Below are 15,000 nucleotides of genomic sequence, written 5' to 3'. Positions count from 1 at the left end.
CTGGAGAGGAACCCGAGACAGGTTCTCCCTTGTAGTTCACCCGCGACGCCGAGTCAACAACAACAACATATATATATATATATATATATATATATATATATATATATATATATATATATATATATATATATATATATATATATATATATATGAAGACCACAAGGGGAAAACCAGAGATGTCACTTTTTATAAATTTTAGTGTTATTGCACCTGCCAATAGTTGGCAACATAAGGTTTCCTCTCACAATATTACTTTAACAAATATCCAGGGGTGTCACATAATTTATATGGTATAAAGTTTAGCCGTGCAATGAAAAAACAAGTCAAAACAAAAACAAAAACAACAAGGTCATCCGCAGGGTGACCCGTATCTTTCCAAAAGGTGACCACGTGTGACTTCTTTAAGGTCACACTGAGGTGAACAGAGCTGCTATCCACCAGGAGCAACTCCTTGAGGAATATCTGCCTACGAGAGATTCCGATGAGAATCGTTCTCCAGAGTAACCATGAAAAATATGCGTTTGCCTCAGAACGTCACCAAATGACGTCATAATGTCTCAAGCTTGACATATCTAGAAAGCACTCATCGAGGTGTTCAATTTGAGGTACAACACGATATGGTTCCTAAAACTTGAAAATTTGACCTTGGGGTCAAATATGTTTGACCTGAGACGCTAACCATGAAGGTCAAGGCCAATCGCCACCAAAAATTAATCAGCTGAGCGCCAGACCATGAACGATATTCCCATGAAGTTTGAAGACGATCCGATCAAAATTATTCAAAAAATAAGGGTTTCGTCGACTCCCCTGATTTGCGACAAAGTGACCTTGACCTTTGACCTTGACCTTCAAAATTTTGTGCACTGAAAGGGACCTCTATAGGCCTCTGATATGCGAAGTTACAAAAATTTCCAATGATAACTGTGCTCTGCAGAATTTTTTATACGTGATTTCAGACAAACAAACAAAAAACATACAAGCTGACTCACATATCTTGCAAAAACTTCGTTTTGGCAAGATAACAATGACCGTTTAATGTTGAAAAAAATAATCTGTGATCACCAAAGTCACGTAATGTATGCTAATAACCAACAAGCATGAATTTGCTACACATCCTGGGTTAAAATTGCATGGCAATGATTAAACAAGGGAATAACCAGTGATGTCAGTTTGCAACATTGATTCGTTCTTTGCTCTTAAATTAAATAACACAGAAGCTTGGCAAATGCTACATGCTTAATTTGATCGGCCAATGATCACTCTTCCTTTTACTGGAAAATAAATCTATATGACAGTTATTAAACAGTCCACCAAAGTCTTGAAACTTTGTTTTTCAGTTTCTTCAAAATTGACTTATCCTGACATCTCTGGTTTTCCCCCTTGTGGTCTTCATATAGATATGTACACGAATATGTATGTCTGTGTGGTACGTGACCCTTTGCAGTCACATAATTCAGGAAATTCACTTTTACTGATGTGAGATGTTTTGTTTGTGTCTGTGTTTGTCATTTAGCCGCCAACATTATATGAACGTCTTGTGCAAAGATTCTCCAACCTTGTTCCCTTCACGAAGGTACGATGGCATGAACTACTCCAGGAATATTATTTTTATAATACATGTATATGAAAGATATATTATACAGTATAACCTGAAACGGTTTGAACGGTTCAGTTGCAGTGTGTGTGATAAAACACAGAACCACCCATTGCCGAATACATAGTTTCAGCTGTTACGCCGGTTAACCGCAGCATCAATCAGCCGACATGTCTTACAAAGGATTTTATTGGAAAATCACCATGCTCCCCCTTTGGAAAAGGGATCAATCCAAGGACATGTTTCTGGCTCACTTGGTGTGTGTGTGTGTGTGTGTGTGTGTGTGTGTGTGTGTGTGTGTGTGTGTGTGTGTGTGTGTGTGTGTGTGTGTGTGTGTGTGTGTGTGTGTGTCACGTGTCAATGTGTGTATTGTGTTTATTTGACTTCCCAGCTGTAATCTCATCCTCACCATTCACTAGCAATTTGTCCAGATCACTTTGACTGATCCACCATGTTTTGTTTGTCTGTGTCTGTCGTACAGAAGCCAAGTTTTCAGGATCGCCTTGTGGAAAGGTTCTTCAACCTTGTTCCTTTCATTAAGGTATGATGGCATGCACCGCTCCAGGCTTTATAGAAATAAATGGAGGGCTACTCCTTGGGGAAAAAGGGATCAATCCATGGCCACGTTTCTGGCTCGCACGCTGGTGTGTGTGTGTGTGTGTGTGTGTACATGTGCAATGAGTACAACTTTCACTCATGGATATGTCTGTGAGTGCAAACTTCTTCCAGTTTGACATTATTGTTCTTTCTATTTCAATGCAGCCGCGGAAAGCACACTGGACAACGAATCTGTATCAAGGTAAGTCGATTTTAATGTTCCGGTTCATCCCGTTATTCCGTTCTGCTTGAGTAACGAGACTGCAGAGAGTTCGTCGCACTCACGATGGACACACCAGAAGTTTATGAGATGTTTTATTCGCTTCATGGAAATCATGTTTAACTCCATCACATGAAACCCCTTAACATGTGACTGCTGACCTCTCCACCTCCCCCCACCCCCCTGGTTTATCTCACTTTCTTGGTATCAAAATTTAGGAAAATATGTCTACCTTTCGTTTCTGCATGTTTCCAGGTGAGCGATTGCCCACAAACATTTTCAATCTCATCAGATTCTCACCTAGCCCACCCCCTCTCGGCATTGTGAAGATCATATTTGACTTCAGGACCTCATCCTCTGTTCTGTGTCCCTCACAGTTTTGTATGTGTAGGTAAAGCAAAGGTAAATCTGATGCTGAATTAGCTCGGATTAGCATTTAGACAATTAAAAACAAACGGGATTTTGTAATATTGGTTTTCATGGCCCAAGGAGGTTAAATACACACGTATAAGTAATTGACGCCTTTGTTTTTGTTTTTTTTTGCTTTGAACTTAATTTAAATGTGAATGTACATATTTCAAAACTCCAACTTCAATTTTTCTACCCGAGTGAGAGTAACATGAATAAGAATTCCTTGTTTGTCAATTTTTCATTCACTTTTTCAGCCCTCGTGGATTTAGTACCGTCGGACCTCGCGATACGCAGATTCGCTATTCACGGGCCCCGCAAATCAATGCGACTTGCTTCTACATTCGCGGTCCCTGTGCTTCGTGTATTCGCGGGGTTTTTTTTCCACGTATTCGCAGTTGGCTCATGTTGTTGTTGTTGTTGTTGTTGTGTAGCCCCGGACAGTTCTCTCAAACAGGCCCGTGGCACCAAAACAGCCGATCGATCTCCGAGGAGCGACCCAGAGATCCCCCACATCTAGGATGGTATACCCCCACCTTCATGAAGTCAGGGCCACCACAGAGTTAGACAGAGAGAAAAGACAGAGACAAGAGATAATGGGTCGGTCCATAGGGTCCGATCGGTACTCTGACCGTGACCGCTCTGCCCTGACGAATCCAGGCAGCAAGGAAAAATGGGGAGGATTTGGCCCCCGACTTACGTTGCTCTGGTTCATGTTGCTGAGGATGATCGGTTGCCGAGCAACATGAGTTCATATCCTACACACAATGTGATTGTACATTATCTCCTGATGTCTTCGTAATCCACATGGAAGTAGGATGATGTCAAAACTGTATTTGATGTGTTTGTCTTGCAATGTGATTTCTGTTTGAGCTCCTCCATGGTCTTCAGATCAACATCGTAAGAATAAGCCTTTTAACACTCTCTTTGCTCTTGTTTGCAGGAATAATCAAGTTCACCTCCACTCCAGATTGGAATGTCAACGTGATGGTGGCGTGTAACATCCTAACTGCAGTGCTTGTGTGCATCAGTATCGTCATCCAGGTATGCTTTTGATGTCTTACCTGGTGAAAAATATTTACAATCCATGAAAAAAATGTTACTTTTAGTTTAGCCGGTGTCCTCGCTTGTTGAGGGACATTGGACACAGATCACGTCGTACGCACTCCGCCACTCTAATTGGGAGTGTGAGTATTTAAAAATATAAATTTTTGTGCACAAGGTCAAATCTCGTGGAGGAGTTAGAACATAGAACGGATCCGGATGCAACATAACAAAAGGAACATGAGAGAGAGAGAGAGAGAGAGAGAGAGAGAGAGAGAGAGAGAGAGAGAGAGAGAGAGAGAGAGAGAGAGAGAGAGAGAGAGAGAGAGAGAGAGAATAACCCCCCCTTGAGTTTGTTTTTTTTTCCTGTGGGTGTTTGTCAAAGATGTTGTCTGCAGCACCAAGGTGGCAAACCTGCAGCATCTTCGTTCTCGGATCACATCTGCGCTTGCACTGATGGACGCAAACATATTGAGCCGAACATGGCAAGAACTCGTGTACCGCCTTGATGTCCTGCGCGTCACAAACGAGTTTCTGTATCATATCAACCAAAGGGTATTGTGTATATCATTTGTGGTTCCAAATACATTAACAAAGTTGTCCACATCTTTTTGGACCAAGCTGTATATACATCTGGACCTGAAACAAAATCGAATCGACTTGTTCTTGTCAACCATCTAACCTGTCCACTAAGTTTCATTTGAATCCGTTGAGAACTTCTTGAGATATCCTGCGCACAGAAAGACAGACTGGGGTGAAAACAAAACCTCCATCCACCTTAGGTGGCGGAGTTAATAATGATAGTCCACAGAGGAAGGTCGTACACTCATGGATCCATCGATTCCCTGAAGAGGAGTACACCATGGGGTTGTGCTCATACTACATTAAGCTTTAAAAAAACGTCACTTTTGTAATAAAGAGGATCGTAAAACAACAATATCGAGGCATTTTGTTGGAAAGATAGGCCTTAAATTATATCAGGGAATGGAATGGGATTTGAAGAATTGCCCTTGAAAGATCGCCGACTCCAAAAAGCCAGTCGCTGACTGGACATCCTCCGTCGTGCAAAGTCCTTCCTCGGCCCACCTGAGCTCCTGACCACAAACAAAGCTTTCGTCTACAGCCTGATGGAGTGCTGCTCTCCCCTCTGGGCTGGTGCTCCTGCCTCTCACCTTTCTCGGCTTCCTACTGTGGAAACCAAGGCATTTAGGATCAATGGTATCTCCCGCGATGAGGCTGAGTCTTTGGGTCTCCCACTCTCTCACCGCAGGCAGGTCGGTGGTCTTTCTGTTTTTTACCATCTCTTCTCTGCCCCCCCCGGCTCTGACTGAGATATGTCTCCCCCATATTTCCGCAGGGTGATCAAGGTCCGCCAATAACCCCCTTCTGGTAAAACTACCAAAATCAAGAATCACTGCTCACCTTCACTCTTTCATTCCTCTTTGTTCCGCCTTTGGAACAAACTCCCACACACTTCAATCCCACCCTTCAAAACAGCTGTTCACCACCATCTCTTATCTTCCCCCATCCAAAACCATCATCTTTTCTACCCCCGTTAATCCACCCCAAAACCATCTCCTTCAAATTCCATGCTTTCCTTCCTGAAAGTCCCTGTAGTATCCATATTGTTTACCCCGTGTTCCCCACCCTATCCCTCTCCCTTCCACAGATCTCGTCATGTCTCTGTTCCACATTTTTTACCCTTCCTCCCCCCCCCCCCTTTGTTTCCTGCAACCCTTGTTATATGTTCTCTGAGTTTGCTCTCATATGAGCCTCGACAGTGTATACCAAAAAGAATAATAAAGATGGCGGGGATGGGAGGGATGGGGGGTTCTTGTCAGCCAGCAGCCCCTTACCCTGGGGGTTTTCTCCCTGGAGTGAACACCCAAACCCACAACTGGATGGACTAAGTGAATTGAATGAAATGTGTTAAATATATAAATAATGGAGTGCGAAGTTACAAACATAACGAGTCAAGTTGATTCTTCCTTGTACCCTTTGTTCAGGACTTGCACGGGTTTAAACAGGAAGTCACGTGACACAATATCCACCTGTAAAGGTGTATTGTTTGCTGCTCTTTGTGTTACAGATCTCACATTACTTCCAGATTGAGAAATGTTACAGGATGGCAATAAACAACCACTGTAAGTTAAATTTCCTGTAAATGAGATCGGGCACATTGCACTAAAGTAAATTTAAATGAATGAATTGTATCTCCGTCTGAAAAATAATTTTGTTAACCCATTCACAGATTGCTCTCGCTGCAAAAAGCGAAGAAGAAGCACCGGAAGCTGAGATAATCGGAGCTCAGAAGTGAATGGTTTGGTGTCGATGGAGCAGCAGCATCACAGAGCACGATCACAAGCCAGCTCTGCAGGATCACAAGGCCGCGCTGCGGAGGAGTGATGTTTTACCCCAAGTGATCCAGGGTGGTTCCACATCACATGGGATGAGATCAGAGGCCACGAGAGAATGTGTATTTTTTTCATCACATGGAATGAAGGATGAATAATTACAGCTTTGGACAATCCTCAATTTGATGTTGAATTGGTTAACGACAAACAAACAGGAAGTGGGCGTCACAATGAAGCCAGGATTCAATGGGAACATCCGGTCTGTTATGATTGAATCGTCATCAGTGGGAGGAGCAACGGACAACCAACGGGGAACATTTCTACCTGGAGAGACTCAGTTTGGACAGAATGGAATGACCACGGTGAACTCGGGATCCAACGGAAAGATGTCACCTCGAATGATTAAATCGTCATCAGTGGGAGGAGAAATAGAAAACCAACGACACGAGGAACATCTCTTCCCGTCGAGACAACTCGGACAGTTTGCCGGAACAAATGGACAGGGTCAATCGACTTAACAACGACCCAAAAAGAGAAATGTTCTTTCACAGTCTCTGAGGAGCAGGGACATTCAGATCCTGAGAACCTTCCGTTCGCACAACTTTCAGTAAACGTGAGCCAAAAAAGCAACAGCTCTTCCTCATTTGAGAATCCCCCGGCAGAGTCAATTCCAAAGAACCAAGTCAAGGACCAAAACAAATCAAAAGGGTTCCTGAAATTTTTTCAAACCAACTCACAAACCATCTCCCAAAAAGGTGAAGCGAGTTAATTGAGAGACATCCTCAAAGCAAGACCCCAAACCCCCTCCGCTTTTCTCTCCAAGACGGCCAACGAGCCATTGGATGCTTGACTTACCTGTGCACGAACTCCGGATCTAGTCCTTTTTCTGATCCTCTATCTTTTCTCTTTTCCGGATATTTTCTCCAAGATCCCCGTGCCTGCACCATGGCGGTGCTTTGAGAAATATCTGCTCCATGTGACTCCGTCTCTCCCCTCCCAAATTTCTGAAAATCCTGCCCAACATTCCCAAATGGTTCCAATAATTTAATCCATGAGACTTTACTTTCCTTTCTGATCCTCTTTCTTTTCTCTTTTCCGGATATTTTCTCCAAGAGCCCCGTGCCTGCACCATGGCGGTGATTTGAGAAATATCTGCTCCATGTGACTCCGTCTCTCCCCTCCCAAATTTCTGAGAATCCTGCCCAACATTCCCATATGGTTCCAATAATTTAATCCACGAGACCTTACTTTCCTTTCTGATCCTCTTTCTTTTCTCTTTTCCGGATATTTTCTCCAAGAGCCCCGTGCCTGCACCATGGCGGTGCTTAGAGAAATATCTGCTCCATGTGACTCCGTCTCTCCCCTCCCAAATTTATGAAAATCCTGCGCAACATTCCCAGATGGTTCCAATAATTTAATCCACGAGACCTTACTTTCCTTTGTGATCCTTTTCTTTTCTCTTTTCCGGATATTTTCTCCAAGAGCCCCGTGTCTGCACCATGGCGGTGATTAGAGAAATATCTGCTCCATGTGACTCCATCTCTCCCCTCCCAAATTTCTGAGAATCCTGCCCAACATTCCCATATGGTTCCAATAATTTAATCTACGACACTTTACTTTCCTTTCTGATCCTCTTTCTTTTCTCTTTTCCAGATATTTTCTCCAAGAGCCCCGTGCCTGCACCATGGCGGTGCTTAGAGAAATATCTGCTCCATGTGACTCCGTCTCTCCCCTCCCAAATTTATGAAAATCCTGCGCAACATTCCCAGATGGTTCCAATCATTTAATCCACGAGACCTTACTTTCCTTTGTGATCCTTTTCTTTTCTCTTTTCCGGATATTTTCTCCAAGAGCCCCGTGCCTGCACCATGGCGGTGCTTAGAGAAATATCTGCTCCATGTGACTCCGTCTCTCCCCTCCCAAATTTATGAAAATCCTGCGCAACATTCCCAGATGGTTCCAATAATTTAATCCACGAGACCTTACTTTCCTTTGTGATCCTTTTCTTTTCTCTTTTCCGGATATTTTCTCCAAGAGCCCCGTGCCTGCACCATGGCGGTGCTTAGAGAAATATCTGCTCCATGTGACTCCATCTCTCCCCTCCCAAATTTCTGAAAATCCTGCCCAACATTCCCATATGGGTGCAATAATTTCATCCACGAGACTTTACTTTCCTTTCTGATCCTCTTTCTTTTCTCTTTTCCGGATATTTCTCCTGCATCATGGCAGCGTTTTGAAAATTCTCTCCCCCCCCACTACCCCTCCCTCATACCCAGCTTTACTCTTCTGAGTCAGTTTCTTGTGTTCCTCTCTCTCGATCCTCAAGTCTGCTGCTCCATCGAATGACAAAATATTTTGGGTTCAGTGTTTCAGATGTTTCCGTTCTCTCATACCTGAGATTTTTTTCGTCATTGTGTTGTAGTTCAGTCGGCCGTCCTCACACTCTTAATCAAGAAATCAGGCTCAAGCCGATGAAGCCTTTGTCGCTCCTGTGTGAAGCGGGGCCATCGCCGTGAAATATAAAACACACAGGAAATGGTGCTCTGTGCTGAGGCGCGGCGGTGATGGTCACTGTTAACCCTCGGCCAGACAAAGATCCCCGGAGGGTTAAACGGCACGGTGAGGTCTGCACGGCAATTGCATCATTCACCCGAGTATTGTGTGGGTCACCTGATGGGGATGGTCATCCTACAGGTTTGGGTCGAACCAGGGTGACCGTCTTTTTGAAGGTCACCTTGGAATGCTGACAAGCTCACGCATTATGAAGATGTAGGTCACCCTGGAAAGATCTCCGGGGTCGGTGTGGCTCACGCATGAGAGAAATGGTGAATTCTAAAGTGTTCTCTCTCTTATATCTTGTTTGCGGACAGACAGCCTTCCTGTCCTGGCGAGGTAGAGGATGTACTTCAAGTTAAAGGATTTGTCAGTTGTCCAATTTGAAAGTTTATAAGTTCTCTCTTGTTTCTCTGAGGTTTTCGCATTTAATTTCACTCGGTGTGCTTTATTTTGCCATAATTATCGTGCAAGAGTGGATGTTAAAGTGTGACGTCATCATCCTGTTGCACAATGTGGTAATCAAGTGGGTGTTGTTGGAACAAATGTTTCCTAATCCTTGGGAATGGACTTTTAAAATAAAATATAAAACTTTCAGGCTCGCGAGGATCTTCAATGGAATCACGTTTTGTCTCCAACAAACATTGTCATGAGAAAGCGGGATGCCCCGCCCATGATGCGAACACCACGTGGAACCTTTTCGTGCTGCAGCTGTCAATCAGCTCTGAGCACGTGGGAAACGCGCGAGCGGGATGCCCCGCCCATTATGAGAACACCACGTGGAACCTTTTCGTGCTGCAGCTGTCAATCATTCTGAGCACGTGGGAAGCGAGAGCGGGATGCCCCGCCCATTATGCGAACACCACGTGGAACCTTTGCATGTTGCAGACGTCACATAAGCTTTGACCACGTGGGATGGCTGTGAGGTGACGGCTGCAGGAAAGATCATGACGGGTAAAATGAATCGAAATTGTCCCTCTTGTTGTTTACAAATGAAAATATGACAAGTTATGAGGAGAAAATGTTTTTAAATTTCCTTGTAAAATGTATTTACATCATTGTTTGATGAAGTTCACTCAAATCCCTTAATGGGGCTGATTGTCTCACATCCTTCACGTTCATCGTGAAAAATGCTTCTGAAAAATTGGCGGAAAAATCGTGGGAAGTCACTGGGTTGGAATCCAGTGAGCGACCCGACCAGCCACTCCACAAGGGGTCACTTTGGCGAACAAGCTCCTTTGTGGTCCCTCATGAAATGGCGATAATAATACAGCCCTGGATTGTAATAACCGAGCCCGCGACACGGATTCACAACACTTCACTTACCGAGTCACATGGTTTAGTTAATCATCCGAATCGGTTATTTACTGGTAAACGTCACGTGGTTTGCTTTGTTGTTCATGACCAGCCAAGGCAAGTGGAACTCACCGGTGTGGAGGGGAGGGGTGTGAATATGAGGGGGTGGAGGGGAGGGGTGTGGAAACAAGGGGGTGGAGGGGAGAGTGTGAATATGAGGAGGTGGAGGGGAGGGGTGTGAAATATAAGGAGGAGGAGGGGTGTGGAAACAAGGGGGCTGGAGGGGAGGAGTGTGGAAACAAGGGGGTGGAGTGGAGGGGTGTGGAAACAAGGGGGCTGGAGGGGAGGGGTGTGGAAGGAAGGGGGCTGGAGGGGAGGGGTGTGGAAACAAGGGGGTGGAGTGGAGGGGTGTGGAAACGAGAGAGGTGAGGGGTGTGGAAACAAGGGGGTGGAGGGGAGAGTGTGAAAACGAGGGAGGGAGGGGTGTGAATATGAGGAGGTGGAGGGGAGGGGTGTGAATATAAGGAGGAGGAGGGGTGGGGGAGGGGTGTGGAAACAAGGGGGCTGGAGGGGAGGGGTGTGGAAACAAGGGGGTGGAGTGGAGGGGTGTGGAAACGAGGGAGGTGAGGGGTGTGGAAACAAGGGGGCTGGAGGGGAGGGGTGTGGAAACAAGGGGGTGGAGTGGAGGGGTGTGGAAACGAGGGGTTGGAGGAGGGGTGTTCACAGGAGAGAGGAGTGTGGAAACAACAAGGTGGAGGGGAGGGATGTGTATGGGAGAGAGGGGTGTGGAAACGAGGAGGTGGAGGGTAGGCATGTGGATGGGAGCGGTGTGGAGACGAGGAGTGGAGGGGAGCACTGGGCATGGGAGAGAGGGGTGTGGAAATGACGAGGTGGAGGGGAGGGATGTGCCAGGAAGAGAGGGGTGTGGAAACAACGGGGTGGATGGGAGGAGTGTTGATGCAAGGGGTGTGGATGTGAGGGGTGGAGGGGATGGATGTGGATGAGAGAGAGGGGTGTAGAAACGACGAGGTGGAGGGGAGGGATGTAGATGGGTGGGGTGTGGATGCAAGAAGTGTGGATACGAGGGGTGTTGATAGGAGGGGTGTACAGACGAGAGTGGTGGAGGGGAGTGTTGTGGAGGTGTGGGTGGGTGTGGAGATGAAGGGGGTGGAGGTGTGGGTGGGTGTGGATGCGAGAAGTGTTGATCGGAGGGGTGTGGATGTGAGGGGTGTACAGCTGAGAGTGGTGGAGGGAGTGTTTTGGAGACGAAGGGGTGGAGGTGTGGGTGGGTGTGGATGCGATTGGGGTTGAGGGGAGGGGAGTGGATGGGAGGGAACATGTCCAGGGAACCTCCACCCCCATCCCTATCCTTTCATTGATTACCTCATCTTTCCCTCCAGATGGTTTTGGTGGGACAATGATGCAGCGAGAGAGGCCGGGTCTTCTCAATGACAGCGTGGTGGTCGCGAAGCCGATGGAACCCTTGCGTCATCTCATCGACAACGTTGCGTCATCTCCACGACAACAATGGGCATGAATTGTCCTCTCAATGACAGTACGATGAAGGACAACGTCAACCACCCGGATGACCATTCCTGGCCGCTGTTGATGGACAACGCGGCCAACATCTTATGGTCTTCGGGTGCTCTGGAAACATATCACGTGACCAAGATCATAAGGCAAGCTTCTATGGCTCTGATGTCATACCCAGATCGTACTTGCCCGATGGTGATTCAAAAAGTGCACAAGAATGAGCTGGTCACCGCCGTGGAACACTGCGCTTGCTCGTGTTGCGATATGGATGTGGACGAGGATACCTCCTCCAGGTTAATGTTCCCGGAGCTTTGCTTCGTCGACAGTGTTGAAGACCCGACCATCCCAACGTCGCACTTCTCTTTCTCCAACCTTACAATGGATAACATTTGCAACCTTTAGATCGAGAACAACCTCGACAGGGTCTCCCAAGTGTTCTCTTCGAATCTCTGAGGACCCGAATCACATTCTTTCATTGAGTTTTTCTCAAACGGTTTTGGTGGAGCGGTGATCCCCCCACCCCTCCCCCCCCGCGGACCCCCCAGTCCGCCATCCTCCCAAGAGAGGAGGGACCACCCCCGTAGAGAGCATAATGCACCCTCTCTCGAGGATCAGGGGGTTGTTGGAGTTATTATTGTTCTTCATCATATTTATTGTTATCGTTGTTATTGTGACGGACCATCCGCCTGATGAGTTATATCGTTCTTCTGGTTGGTAACTACACTGTTAACCAGTTGTGAATAAACCTTGAAACACGTTACTGGTTATGGAGTGTTCCCGTACGCGTCCGATTTGCCGAGACCGAGTCCGAGACCCCCTAAAGTTAGGGGACCGAGACCCCCTAACTTTGCGGATTTGCGGTCCAAGGGGATTTTCGAGAACGTAACCCCCACGAACGGCAAGACCCTCCTGTGTCTCGTACAACACTGCGACACTGTGCGGGGTATCATATTCTATGAACTCATCACGTTACATGTCGCAAAACGTCTCATCACGTCACCACCTCACCTGTCATGTCACGTCACGTCCCACGTTACGTCACATGTCATGTTACACGTCACATCACATCAGTTCACACTTTTTATATACATCGTCGAGGCTCACGGAAGAGCGAGTACACTGAACGGATCAGGACGTTCCGGACAAAAACAGGAGGCAAACTAGAAAGGCACTCGGTAGAGCACGTAACCTCCACCACGCAATGCCTGATCCATGAGAACATATCAGGTCAGGTATGGGAGCATGTGCCGGAGCAGCGCGTCGCTGCGTCCACTTTACACCGGTACCCCAGGGGGCTCCGTCTGGCCATCCCCCAGGCAGATGCCTGACCCTTCCCCATCTCCTTGATCAACCTGTTGCAACCACGAGGCACGTGGTCGGCCCATTGGCCTCCTCAACTCACGTGACTCCCTCGCTGAGAGAATCTGGTGAGCAGGATCAGCGTCAGAAAAACGAGCCACATGTCCATACAGCCACAGCTGACACTCACGGACCATGCAGGTAACAAATCTCATTTGAGTCTCTCTCAGCAACCAGACATTGATTGACCTCTGACTCACAGCCAGCAGAGACATGAATATCACTGCCAAGGTAAGTGAATCTCTCCACGACCTCAACATCCTCACCACAAACAGACACAGACAGGACAGCAGCATCCAAGATGTCATTGAAAGACTGGATCTTAGTTTTGACCCAAGAAACCCATAATCCCAGCGGCTCCGACTCCTCATTCAGCACCTCGAGGGCCCCCAAGAGGATATCTAAAGTCTTCGCAAAGATGACTGCATCATCAGCGAAATCAAGGTCAGAGATCTTGACATTCCCAAATGACGCACCGCAGCTTCATCTCTCCGACATCCTCCCTAGAATCCAGTCCATACAAGTGCTGAAAAGTGTGGGGGCCAGTACACACCCCTGACGAACTCCAGTAACAACTGGAAATAAGTCAGAGATGGTACCACCACACTTCACAGCACTCTCAGTACCAGAGTGGAGTTCAGACATCAGATTGATCCGTTTTGGTGGCACCCCACGAAGACCAAGAATCCTCCAGAGGACATCCCGATTCACTGAATCGAACGCTTCACAGAGATCAACATTGGCTGCAAGCAGCCCCTGCTGAAACTTTCGTCTGCGTTCGGTGAGGACACAAAGGGCAAGGATACGGTCAATCGTTGACCTCTTTGGTGTAAAGCCTGTCCAACTGTCGAGAAAAGGTGGTGGGAAATAAAAAAAATGGTGGTGGTGGTTTGTATATATACATATTACAGATATAAATTATATATATGATAAATATATATTACAGATATAAATTATTAATTTATAAATATGATGCCATAATAACAATAATACATTGACCATCTTAATTCTTATAATATAAAATGTGTTCAATCAACATACTATAACATGGATAGAAATATAAATCGAAACACAGCAAACGACCATAGGTTGGCAAACATTGCACAGGCTTGATTGGCCGAATGACTTCGTGCATTTAAAATCCCAAAGGGAAGTCATGTGATTGTAAAGTTGAAGTCCAGTCCAGTCCAGTACGGTGCGGTGTTTCCAACAGCTTCCCCGTTGTTGTACCGGCTACAAAGTCAGGGACATAATTATTGAATCAAAGATTTGATCCTGGAAGTGTTCCAATCAGTCCTTGTTATTGCTCGTTATTGTAATTTGGAGAGCTTCACCTTCAGTACAGACAAATAATTTACACACAAAAAAGAATGGAGTGCCAGGAATCGAACCTGCGTGGGGAAACCAAATTCGATTTCAATTACATCTTAAGCACACGGACATCGCCACTTCAGAATGGGCTGTTCACCAACGTCTCACCCGCCCAAAGCCATGATCTTTTCTCCACCCATTAAACCACCTCACACCCCTCTCCCAAAACCATGATCTTTTCTCCACCCATTAAACCACCTCACACACCTCTCCCAAAACCATGATCTTTTCTCCACCCATTAAACCACCTCACACCCCTCTCCCAAAGCCATGATCCTCCACCCATTAAACCACCTCACACCCCTCTCCCAAAACCATGATCTTTTCTCCACCCATTAAACCACCTCACACACCTCTCCCAAAACCATGATCTTTTCTCCACCCATTAAACCACCTCACACCCTTCTCCCAAAGCCATGATCTTTTCTCCACCCATTAAACCACCTCACACCCCTCTCCCAAAACCATGATCTTTTCTCCACCCATTAAACCACCTCACACCCTTCTCCCAAAACCATCGTCTTTTCTCCACCCTTTAAACCACCTCACACCCTTCTCCCAAAGCCATGATCTTTTCTCCACCCATTAACCCCCCTCACACCCCACTCCCAAAACCATGATCTTTTCTCCACCCATTAAACCACCTCACACCCTTCTCCCAGAACCACGAT

General features: G+C 46.3%; 1 protein-coding gene across 3 annotated transcripts in view; it reads left to right on the top strand.

Annotated features, from left to right (window-relative positions):
* LOC147006804 (uncharacterized) overlaps positions 1 to 12,356 on the top strand; it is a 17,325-nt gene extending 4,969 nt beyond the window's left edge. For 2 of the 3 annotated variants that reach the window (XM_085867793.1, XM_085867792.1), the window contains exons 4-9: positions 1,514 to 1,573; positions 2,076 to 2,135; positions 2,357 to 2,393; positions 3,763 to 3,863; positions 5,953 to 6,007; positions 6,115 to 7,579. In XM_085867793.1, the coding sequence (XP_085723919.1) occupies positions 1,514 to 1,573; positions 2,076 to 2,135; positions 2,357 to 2,393; positions 3,763 to 3,863; positions 5,953 to 6,007; positions 6,115 to 6,158 (357 nt within the window). In that variant the 3' untranslated portion in view covers positions 6,159 to 7,579. Of the gene's footprint in view, positions 1 to 1,513; positions 1,574 to 2,075; positions 2,136 to 2,356; positions 2,394 to 3,762; positions 3,864 to 5,952; positions 6,008 to 6,114; positions 7,580 to 11,466 lie in introns of those variants that run through there. The other variant, XM_085867794.1, reaches the window with a different exon arrangement.
* Positions 12,357 to 15,000: the final 2,644 nt, after the last annotated feature.

The sequence above is a fragment of the Eptatretus burgeri genome, unplaced genomic scaffold, assembly GCF_056783735.1.
Source record: "Eptatretus burgeri isolate ZD-2024b unplaced genomic scaffold, Ebu_testis_v1 Ebu_testis_scaffold_3153, whole genome shotgun sequence".
NCBI classification, from domain to species: Eukaryota; Metazoa; Chordata; class Myxini; order Myxiniformes; family Myxinidae; genus Eptatretus; species Eptatretus burgeri.
The sequence above is the reverse complement of the archived record's forward strand: the minus strand, read 5'-3'. Positions and strand labels throughout refer to the sequence as shown.